This window comes from Procambarus clarkii, chromosome 29 (assembly GCF_040958095.1).
Source record: "Procambarus clarkii isolate CNS0578487 chromosome 29, FALCON_Pclarkii_2.0, whole genome shotgun sequence".
Taxonomy (NCBI): Eukaryota; Metazoa; Arthropoda; class Malacostraca; order Decapoda; family Cambaridae; genus Procambarus; species Procambarus clarkii.
Window position 1 is genome coordinate 327595 of NC_091178.1, and position 12653 is coordinate 340247.

The following is a 12653-nucleotide window of genomic DNA, read 5'->3' on the forward strand; positions in this document are numbered from 1 at the left end:
CCTAACCTAACCTAACCTAACCTAACCTAACCTAACCTAACCTAACCTAACCTAACCTAACCTAACCTAACCTAACCTAACCTAACCTAACCTAACCTAACCTAACCTAACCTAACCTAACCTAACCTAACCTAACCTAACCTAACCTAACCTAACCTAACCTAACCTAACCTAACCTAACCTAACCTAACCTAACCTAACCTAACCTAACCTAACCTAACCTAACCTAACCTAACCTAACCTAACCTAACCTAACCTAACCTAACCTAACCTAACCTAACCTAACCTAACCTAACCTAACCTAACCTAACCTAACCTAACCTAACCTAACCTAACCTAACCTAACCTAACCTAACCTAACCTAACCTAACCTAACCTAACCTAACCTAACCTAACCTAACCTAACCTAACCTAACCTAACCTAACCTAACCTAACCTAACCTAACCTAACCTAACCTAACCTAACCTAACCTAACCTAACCTAACCTAACCTAACCTAACCTAACCTAACCTAACCTAACCTAACCTAACCTAACCTAACCTAACCTAACCTAACCTAACCTAACCTAACCTAACCTAACCTAACCTAACCTAACCTAACCTAACCTAACCTAACCTAACCTAACCTAACCTAACCTAACCTAACCTAACCTAACCTAACCTAACCTAACCTAACCTAACCTAACCTAACCTAACCTAACCTAACCTAACCTAACCTAACCTAACCTAACCTAACCTAACCTAACCTAACCTAACCTAACCTAACCTAACCTAACCTAACCTAACCTAACCTAACCTAACCTAACCTAACCTAACCTAACCTAACCTAACCTAACCTAACCTAACCTAACCTAACCTAACCTAACCTAACCTAACCTAACCTAACCTAACCTAACCTAACCTAACCTAACCTAACCTAACCTAACCTAACCTAACCTAACCTAACCTAACCTAACCTAACCTAACCTAACCTAACCTAACCTAACCTAACCTAACCTAACCTAACCTAACCTAACCTAACCTAACCTAACCTAACCTAACCTAACCTAACCTAACCTAACCTAACCTAACCTAACCTAACCTAACCTAACCTAACCTAACCTAACCTAACCTAACCTAACCTAACCTAACCTAACCTAACCTAACCTAACCTAACCTAACCTAACCTAACCTAACCTAACCTAACCTAACCTAACCTAACCTAACCTAACCTAACCTAACCTAACCTAACCTAACCTAACCTAACCTAACCTAACCTAACCTAACCTAACCTAACCTAACCTAACCTAACCTAACCTAACCTAACCTAACCTAACCTAACCTAACCTAACCTAACCTAACCTAACCTAACCTAACCTAACCTAACCTAACCTAACCTAACCTAACCTAACCTAACCTAACCTAACCTAACCTAACCTAACCTAACCTAACCTAACCTAACCTAACCTAACCTAACCTAACCTAACCTAACCTAACCTAACCTAACCTAACCTAACCTAACCTAACCTAACCTAACCTAACCTAACCTAACCTAACCTAACCTAACCTAACCTAACCTAACCTAACCTAACCTAACCTAACCTAACCTAACCTAACCTAACCTAACCTAACCTAACCTAACCTAACCTAACCTAACCTAACCTAACCTAACCTAACCTAACCTAACCTAACCTAACCTAACCTAACCTAACCTAACCTAACCTAACCTAACCTAACCTAACCTAACCTAACCTAACCTAACCTAACCTAACCTAACCTAACCTAACCTAACCTAACCTAACCTAACCTAACCTAACCTAACCTAACCTAACCTAACCTAACCTAACCTAACCTAACCTAACCTAACCTAACCTAACCTAACCTAACCTAACCTAACCTAACCTAACCTAACCTAACCTAACCTAACCTAACCTAACCTAACCTAACCTAACCTAACCTAACCTAACCTAACCTAACCTAACCTAACCTAACCTAACCTAACCTAACCTAACCTAACCTAACCTAACCTAACCTAACCTAACCTAACCTAACCTAACCTAACCTAACCTAACCTAACCTAACCTAACCTAACCTAACCTAACCTAACCTAACCTAACCTAACCTAACCTAACCTAACCTAACCTAACCTAACCTAACCTAACCTAACCTAACCTAACCTAACCTAACCTAACCTAACCTAACCTAACCTAACCTAACCTAACCTAACCTAACCTAACCTAACCTAACCTAACCTAACCTAACCTAACCTAACCTAACCTAACCTAACCTAACCTAACCTAACCTAACCTAACCTAACCTAACCTAACCTAACCTAACCTAACCTAACCTAACCTAACCTAACCTAACCTAACCTAACCTAACCTAACCTAACCTAACCTAACCTAACCTAACCTAACCTAACCTAACCTAACCTAACCTAACCTAACCTAACCTAACCTAACCTAACCTAACCTAACCTAACCTAACCTAACCTAACCTAACCTAACCTAACCTAACCTAACCTAACCTAACCTAACCTAACCTAACCTAACCTAACCTAACCTAACCTAACCTAACCTAACCTAACCTAACCTAACCTAACCTAACCTAACCTAACCTAACCTAACCTAACCTAACCTAACCTAACCTAACCTAACCTAACCTAACCTAACCTAACCTAACCTAACCTAACCTAACCTAACCTAACCTAACCTAACCTAACCTAACCTAACCTAACCTAACCTAACCTAACCTAACCTAACCTAACCTAACCTAACCTAACCTAACCTAACCTAACCTAACCTAACCTAACCTAACCTAACCTAACCTAACCTAACCTAACCTAACCTAACCTAACCTAACCTAACCTAACCTAACCTAACCTAACCTAACCTAACCTAACCTAACCTAACCTAACCTAACCTAACCTAACCTAACCTAACCTAACCTAACCTAACCTAACCTAACCTAACCTAACCTAACCTAACCTAACCTAACCTAACCTAACCTAACCTAACCTAACCTAACCTAACCTAACCTAACCTAACCTAACCTAACCTAACCTAACCTAACCTAACCTAACCTAACCTAACCTAACCTAACCTAACCTAACCTAACCTAACCTAACCTAACCTAACCTAACCTAACCTAACCTAACCTAACCTAACCTAACCTAACCTAACCTAACCTAACCTAACCTAACCTAACCTAACCTAACCTAACCTAACCTAACCTAACCTAACCTAACCTAACCTAACCTAACCTAACCTAACCTAACCTAACCTAACCTAACCTAACCTAACCTAACCTAACCTAACCTAACCTAACCTAACCTAACCTAACCTAACCTAACCTAACCTAACCTAACCTAACCTAACCTAACCTAACCTAACCTAACCTAACCTAACCTAACCTAACCTAACCTAACCTAACCTAACCTAACCTAACCTAACCTAACCTAACCTAACCTAACCTAACCTAACCTAACCTAACCTAACCTAACCTAACCTAACCTAACCTAACCTAACCTAACCTAACCTAACCTAACCTAACCTAACCTAACCTAACCTAACCTAACCTAACCTAACCTAACCTAACCTAACCTAACCTAACCTAACCTAACCTAACCTAACCTAACCTAACCTAACCTAACCTAACCTAACCTAACCTAACCTAACCTAACCTAACCTAACCTAACCTAACCTAACCTAACCTAACCTAACCTAACCTAACCTAACCTAACCTAACCTAACCTAACCTAACCTAACCTAACCTAACCTAACCTAACCTAACCTAACCTAACCTAACCTAACCTAACCTAACCTAACCTAACCTAACCTAACCTAACCTAACCTAACCTAACCTAACCTAACCTAACCTAACCTAACCTAACCTAACCTAACCTAACCTAACCTAACCTAACCTAACCTAACCTAACCTAACCTAACCTAACCTAACCTAACCTAACCTAACCTAACCTAACCTAACCTGTGATCTGTGTGTGTGTTTATTGGTCATTCAAGAATAATGATATTAAACCCTTAGTGATAGATCAAACGTTATCGTATATAGAAGCCGTATATGCTAAGACAGCGCTCCAACTCAAAATTCAGCTTGGAAAAAAAACGGTAATAAAGAGGGGGGGGGAACTTGACAAGCCGCGGGTTTCCTGTCCCTCGTCGAGGCCCACAGTGGTGGCGGCGCCACTCTCAGACACACTGGAGATTGACATTTTACCGGGATAACTCTCATAAATCTTGCATGCGTAAAATTCAAGCCAATTTGGAAATGCCATAGAAGAAGGATCACTTCTGACTGAGCGGAAGGAATGTATACACAACGCAGAGATACAATGATGACACATATGACAATTATTTATCCGAATGTACAAACATACTGTTCGATACCCAAAAAATTCACGTTTTGTACTATAAATTTTTGTAGAGGTCGGAAAAATAAAAACTTAAAACTTAAACTTACCTTAAAGGCCCTCCAGTGGTTGATAGGCCTTAAGACTGTTGGCTTGGTCACTTACCTTTTTGTGATGGTTTTAATAACCCTCCAGATGTTGATACGCCTCCCCAAGTCCAGTACCTAAAGATAAAAGTTAGAAGCAATGTAATAGGATGTTTTTAGAGCTTTTCAATGTTTATTTCCTAACTGGTAGACAATCTGTCCTCACGCCTCACACAGCATTTTTAACGAAATCGACCAATCCGTCAAAATTGCGGGATTTTACATAAACAAAATCAGAGCACCGTAACATTTTCCTTTATCTGACACAACCCCATGAACTTATCTTAATACAAAAGATAGTGTCAAGAGGGAACACCTCAAACAGAAAAATAAACACTAAAATCTACTCGGGTGACTGATCGTCTACAGCTGGGTATACTAATTCTATGTTGCATTAGATTCAGCTACGCGGAGCATTAAATCGCAATAGCATCGTCTATGATAAGCCCGTTATACAACATAGATATATATATAGATATACCACATATGTACTTATTAATCAGCCAAATAGTGACTATAAGCAATAAGTTATATATGTACTGTCTTGTGCGAGAGCGGGTTGATTATGCCTTACGTGTAAAGTTACCTGCCGACATATGTAACACGATGCTCGTCCCTTTATAGGAAACAACCCAGGTTGAGACTTATGGAAGGGCGAGCAGTGACAACACAGAGATTCACAAGACCTGCGTGGTGGTGGTGGGTGTGTTGGCAGCCCTGGTGGCCACCGGAGCTGCCCATCAGATGATGTGGGGCAGCTGCTCAACCAACCCTTTTACACCTTTTCCTGATTTCAACCCTCAAAGAGTAAGTTGTGTGTGGGTGTGTGTTTGTATTGTTTCTATGTTCTTTATTAATGGACTAATGTTATATATATATACTTTGCGACGGTAAGCCGTAAGTGTTATTAGTTAAGTAGCGTTTCATAAAAGCTCTCAGATCAACATGTTCTCAGGCCAGGCTCGTTAAAGCAGTGGGCCGTCCCCAAAGATGCAATCATCAATTTTAACATATTGTTTTATTAAAAATAGGTTAGTTTAGGTGTATACTCTGTTGACCATTATTTGTATTTGAAGTACATGGGGCGAAGCATTCATAACAGGCCAAAAATTGTCAATGACAACAGCGAAGCATAAAAAAACAGAGTCGAAACAGTTACTAACAACTCCAAGCTATCTGGAGGACAAGTGACCTGCCTGACTCACCTCTCTGCTCCAACAGTTCAACGGGTCGTGGTACGTTATAAAGAAGCTGGTGACATCGAGCAGATGTATGATCACCACCTTCGACCTGCAGGAGAACAGCACCAGCTTCAAGGTGCAGGAGTTACGCACCCCCATCATCGTCGACGTCACCCCCTACAAGGCCACGGTCACCAACGAGGGCACCTTGAAGATGGACCCGACCACCCCGGCCAAGATGAAGCTCGACTGGAGTGGCAGTAAGTACCAGTAATAGCAGACGATAAGACACAATAACGTGGCTGAAGAATGTTGACTAGACCACACACTAGAAGGTGAAGGGACGACGACGTTTCGGTCCGTCCTGGACCATTCTCAAGTCTCAATTGACTTGAGAATGGTCCAGGAAGGACCGAAACGTCGTCGTCCCTTCACCTTCTAGTGTGTGGTCTGGTCAACAAACCAGTAATGGGACTATAATATTTTGGAGGGATAGAATATAGGAACGTTTATAGAGCTAGAGTGGGTGAGAGAGGGCACTAGTGTGGTAAAGAGCTTGACTTCCGCACTTCTACATTTCCCCACATTATTACTTCCAGTGCTATGTAAAGTCATGACTGTTTTCATTTCCAATTATTATATTGGTCATGTCATAAACAATATCTTTGATTCTTGCACCAGGAAAAACACCCGCGGCCTTTTCTTGCTATTATAATGGCACAATGTCCCATCTGAATATAACCTGAGCGTCCCCTATTACGTCAATATTCTTGGCATCTGTGTCGACCTGCTTAGCTGTCCTGTATTAGACGCTGATCTCTACCTGAAAGCGCACGAGTTCAGCGTCTGAAATCGTCAGTAGCTATCTTCACTATGGTTGTGTCCTGCTCACACAACCGTCCATCTATCCAGTTTTTTACTGTGTGCCTTGCTTCTGGGTTCTCTTCTGCTCCCACACTCATTCCTAGGACCTCTCTGTTGGTTGATCTCGGACAGCAGCTACAAGTTAGCTGCTCATCAAGGGAAACGTATAGCCCCATGAGCGGTGAAGTAGCAGACGTGAGGAACAATGAAAATCATAGTTTATATTTGTAAGCATAGTTTTAACAAATGGCATTGCTGAATTCCCTTTCATTCTGTTGTGTGATCAGCGAGGCATCCTTCAAACACCCGTGAGGGTGTCGGAGGAGGACGCCAGTCGGGGTGTGCATGATAGCTTCAAGAGAACGGGGAAAGGAAGCCAGTGAGGTTGGCCATGACAGTTGCAGAGGGCAGGAGAGAGTCAGTAATGGTGTTCATGTGAGTTTGAGGTAAATCTTGGGCCATGACACTGTCGTGGGGTTAATCTTGGGAGGGCGGCCATGGCACGGTGGCGGGGAAGTTTGTGAGGGGGGCGTGCATGGTCTTCCCAAGCGCCTCAGACACTCACCTCAGCCATTGTCTTAACAGATATACTGGACGAGGTCATAAACACCGTGTACACAGTAGTGGACACAGACTACGACACCTACGCCGTAGACCTCGAGTGCCAGTCGTGGGGAATCTTCAAGAGAGTCAGCCACCATTCTCAGCCGCACCAAGGAGCTCCCAGCAGACAAGATAAAAGAGGTACGTGTCTTAGATAACTCTGCACAGATCTTAAGAGGAAACGGTGAACTTTTTTTTTTTTTTTTTTTTTTTTTTTTTTTTTTTTTTTTGAGCAATGTAATTATTTGACACTTCCCTTTGTACAAAATATAACTTTCTAAGCACACGTGTTACAATAGTCTCTTTACTATATATATAACACTTGTCCAAAATATAATTACATTAGTAGTGTTATACTTCCTACATAATAAGGCACAACCCTGGAAACACAAACCGAAACTGTGTCTATTTTCCGCTTGTTACAACTTGTAATAAAGTTGTTACATCTTGGCTTAACGTGTTTATGACGTATTAGAACGTTGTTACAACTTGTTATATTGGTTATGACTGGTTAGGTGTTAAAACTGGTTCGAACGTTGTACCAACGTCATAGTTTCGGTGTGTGTTTGGCGAGAAGCTAACCCATAGACATACTCCAAAAGAGAAAACAGAGTACCATACGTCTCTGTATCCAACCGTGGCTCAACAAAGATACACCAAGCCAAGCTGTGGATCTTATGTAGCCAGTAAACTAGGCCGTTGAAGCCGCTGAATAATTCCTGTAGTTGGGGACAAGAAGCCTGTATACCTAGGCTGGTATCAAGGGGCCCTGTGGGGCGAACATTCAAATCTCGATACCAAAATTTTCCCCAGAATGCAACCTTCAACAGTTTCTTAACTTCTGTTTACCGCTTGGGGAACAGAGGCACCAGGGAAAAAAAAACATGCACAATCATTTATTTCTGTCCAGTTCGGAGATCGAACCTGTGATTTCCGATATTTCTGGCCAAAACGCTGCGCGTACTAGTGGCTTTACAAGAATGTAATTACTATGCTATGTATCCTCACAATCCCAATGTACCTTGTATAAATAAATAAATAAATAAATAAATAAATACATAAATTGTGAGTCAGGTAGGAAGAACGTAGGTCACTGAACTGCAGGAATTTTCGAAGATTAAAATTTATTATATATTTAGCCATTAAAACATAATCTTGGTTACTCACCCTAGGTCAAATATTTAAAACATTTAAAAATATTTAAAACATTTAAAAATATTTAAAACGTTTAAAAATATTTAAAACGTTTAAAAATATTTAAAACGTTTAAAAATATTTAAAACGTTTAAAAATATTTAAAACGTTTAAAAATATTTAAAACGTTTAAAAATATTTAAAACGTTTAAAAATATTTAAAACGTTTAAAAATATTTAAAACGTTTAAAAATATTTAAAACGTTTAAAAATATTTAAAACGTTTAAAAATATTTAAAACGTTTAAAAATATTTAAAACGTTTAAAAATATTTAAAACGTTTAAAAATATTTAAAACGTTTAAAAATATTTAAAACGTTTAAAAATATTTAAAACGTTTAAAAATATTTAAAACGTTTAAAAATATTTAAAACGTTTAAAAATATTTAAAACGTTTAAAAATATTTAAAACGTTTAAAAATATTTAAAACGTTTAAAAATATTTAAAACGTTTAAAAATATTTAAAACGTTTAAAAATATTTAAAACGTTTAAAAATATTTAAAACGTTTAAAAATATTTAAAACGTTTAAAAATATTTAAAACGTTTAAAAATATTTAAAACGTTTAAAAATATTTAAAACGTTTAAAAATATTTAAAACGTTTAAAAATATTTAAAACGTTTAAAAATATTTAAAAAATATATATATTTTTTCTCAAAATAACCGTACTATGCAGTATAAAGCCTGCTGAAATGTGTATTCTGTTAAAATTTCGTCTAACTCGATAGACAACTTAATAAATTCACTCTTGAAAATATAAAATTGTGTTTTGAGGTTTGAATTTTCCGCCAGAAATCCGGCGAAATAAATCCTTAACGCGCCATTATTGCCACATCTTTGGGGGTAATCGACAAGACTTTTAAAAACTACTTAAGAGTTGGCGGATTTCTTTCAAATAAAGCTCACAATGTAGCTAATAATCTTGGCTTTCTAATGACAATAACATTATTTTAAATATAGGGAAAAAGTAATTCGAGCTCCGAAGATGAGTTAACACAGCCCCTACCAGAGTTAAATGTAACATCCTGGATGAGGTTCACTAACTAGTACATAAAGACCAGTAAGCCACTCTGTGTTGCATGTCTAAACTATTGTTAAATACAAATTCATTGCGACAGAAGTTCCTAGTATTTATGATTACTTTTTAAAAAATTAAGTGGCTCCAAAATTATCTTGGTACAGCAACCATTCAACCAGTATTGTGCTCACTACTTTCTGGCTTGCGTAATTGTATATCCCTGCAGTCCATAGCGAAGTATATACTATGCTTACACACAGAAATTACAATAGCGTGATGTATCAAATGGACAAATCCACAAGGGCCGTGACCATGTCATAGCTCTGTCGATTCAAGCAGCGTCTGGGATGCTCCCAGACGTAGGTTCGAGTCCTCGTCAGGGCCCTTGTGGATTTGTTCATATACTATGCTTATTTGTTTTTCCCCATGTGAGTTGTGCCATGAATGAGTTCTTAATGTGTTTTTTTAATTTGAAGGCCTGCATATTTATATATCATATGCAACAAGCTAATATATGGAATCTTTGTAGGAGGACTGGGGATCGAACCTGCGTCCTGGGTCACTCTTAGACACGCATGTCTAGTAACCCAGGACACTAGTTCCATCTTCGTCTTGCTCCGAAAATTTCCTTGTAGATATATTGTGATACTGTGACTTCCATGTTTATAATCTAAAATAACATGTATCTCCCTAATGCCTCGCGCAGCTGGAAAGTGATCTTACGAAATACAAGATCGACCTCTCCCGGCTCAATACCATCGACCAGGGCAACTGCTTCGATCCTTCACAGGTCGACTACAATTTCAAGATAGACCACAACGGTCTGAGTATGATGGGTCTCCTCGGTGACGAAAACCTGGAGCATATCAAGACACTTGAAGAAGCTAAGGAGTACCTCAATGTAACGTCTAGGCCATGAGACCTGGATATAACGTCTAGGCCACGAAACCTGAAATAACTTTTATTTTTTTTTTTTTTTTTTTTTTTTTTTTTTTTTTTTTTTTTTTTTTTTTTTTTTTTTTTTTGTGATATATACAAGTTGTTACATTCTTGTACAGCCACTAGTACGCGTAGCGTTTCGGGCAAGTCCTTAATCCTATGGTCCCTGGAATACGATCCCCTGCCGCGAAGAATCGTTTTTTTCATCCAAGTACACATTTTACTGTTGCGTTAAACAGAGGCTACAGTTAAGGAATTGCGCCCAGTAAATCCTCCCCGGCCAGGATACGAACCCATGACATAGCGCTCGCGGAACGCCAGGCGAGTGTCTTACCACTACACCACGGAGACGGTTCTCAGCATGGGTCATATAGGGGGGGTTCCTAGGGCTCTCTCTAGTTTTTATTTCTTCCAAAATTGTCCTAGTAACAACTCCAACCTTGAAACATATACACACTAGTGTCACTGGGGCTCCCAAGACTATGCCTTCAGCCTCCAAGCTGTGATCATAACATGTTAATTTGCGAACATGACTTTTCTGCCCATACGAGGCAGCTGCTGTTTATGCTTCTTCTGCCTATCTTCAAGTGGTACGGAGCGTGAAATATGGAGAAAATTACTATATATATTATCAAACATATTGTGATGGATAGGGCAATATCCGAAGTTGAAGTTTCTTTACTAATAGGTAACATGTTTGGTGGTAATTAACTTCAATTGTCAACCAATTACATATATTTATATAAACTAGTTAACGCATGTCTACGTGTACCTAAAATAAACTTTATATAACCAGTAAATGTATTTTTGACTCCTGCAGAATACCATTGCAACAGGTGCTGACACAATTGCTTCAGAACATACCTATTGGAACAGCTCCTGTTTTCAAATCCTAAAACATGCACTCAGTCCACACATTCTCCTGTACTATTTGGATTTACTAAGATTTACCAGTCAATTCTTAAGTAATAATAATAATGATAAATACATCTTGGATAATAATTATACAAATTTGTATTAAAATATACATAGGTTGTTTGTTACATAATGGTGCATAGAATAAAGGAAGTAATACACAGACAGCGTTTTGACATTTTATATTAAATGCTTGACAAATATCAGTGAATAGTTTAAAAGCATTAGCAGAGGATGAACATGTAGATAATTGACACGGAGGGAGATGTCGATATTATGCTGACATGATGTGAGGCTCGCAGGACATCTTGATGTTACTTGAGCAGCAGAAGTCGTGAGGGAAGGTCGCGCTCCGCTTAGCTCCTGGAGGTCCTGGAGACTTCATAGATTTAAAATTTGTGTGGATCCCATCCCATGTTGGAGTTGGAAAACATGACTTTGTAGATCGATTGGCCAATGAGGCTTGCAGGAAAGAAAACATTAATTATAACTTTGGACTATCTAATTTGTATGTTTCTAATAACTGCATTAAAGAAATTAATTCAGATTTAGAAGAACTAAGAAATGCCCAGAGACCTGAAAGCTGCAGTATTAAAAGTTATGACAAGTTTTGTAATAATAGGTATTTGTATGGTCAGCACAGTAACCGGACCAGGCAATGTGATGTAGTCATTGCGCGAATTCGCCTTGGCTATAGGCACATCTGGCAGGTTAGTGAGGCTGAGCCACTACCAGAATATTCAGATTGTAAACTGTGATAAACCTTTAATGCATTCACTAGAACACTATATTGATGAATGTGAAACCGTAAAGGACTTTAGACCTCCTGGCCTCTTGTACCACCAACTGTGTAACTATTTTATTGACTCAGGTGTTCTGGACGACATCCTAACAATTTACCCAAAATTTGCTTGTCCATTTTAAAGAATGAAGAACGATTTTTATTTATATTACTTCTAAGCTGTATCACTTATGAACCCATCCCTGCCCTTGTGCGGCAGTGCACAATAGAAAGTTGTTTTCACGTATCCATACATTAAAACATTGATTGTAACCATGATATATGTGCGCTTCAGCCTACAGTTTAGACCTATTGTCTTATGTATGACCCTCTGTCCTGCGTGACAGTGAATACTAGCATTATCCTCACTTTAATAAGACCTATCAAAATCCTCAGATTAGGCAAAATTGTAATTAATTTTGTCAATAAAGATGTTAATAATAATAATAGATTTAATGAGTAAACATTCAATACTAAACATGAAGCTAATATATATATATATGACTTGTTTAAGTAATTTAACAAATGATATACAGTACAATATTTCTGTAATGATGTTGAAAGGTATAGGCATACACTTATATTATTTAAGATTTACTTCTCGATCACCAGGTGACAGCACCAACACCGCCTCATGTATAAGTATACACAAGGAAGGACCG

The 12653-nt window shown here is 38.6% G+C and overlaps 1 protein-coding gene across 1 annotated transcript in view; it reads left to right on the forward strand.

Annotated features, from left to right (window-relative positions):
- The window catches only part of LOC123765836 (apolipoprotein D), a 144484-nt gene extending 132046 nt beyond the window's left edge, over positions 1-12438 (forward strand). Inside the window, 5 exon segments of the mRNA XM_069332960.1 lie at positions 5119-5301; positions 5716-5935; positions 7125-7233; positions 7235-7283; positions 10063-12438. Of these exon segments, the coding sequence (XP_069189061.1) occupies positions 5119-5301; positions 5716-5935; positions 7125-7233; positions 7235-7283; positions 10063-10275 (774 nt within the window). The 3' untranslated portion in view covers positions 10276-12438.
- Positions 12439-12653: the final 215 nt, after the last annotated feature.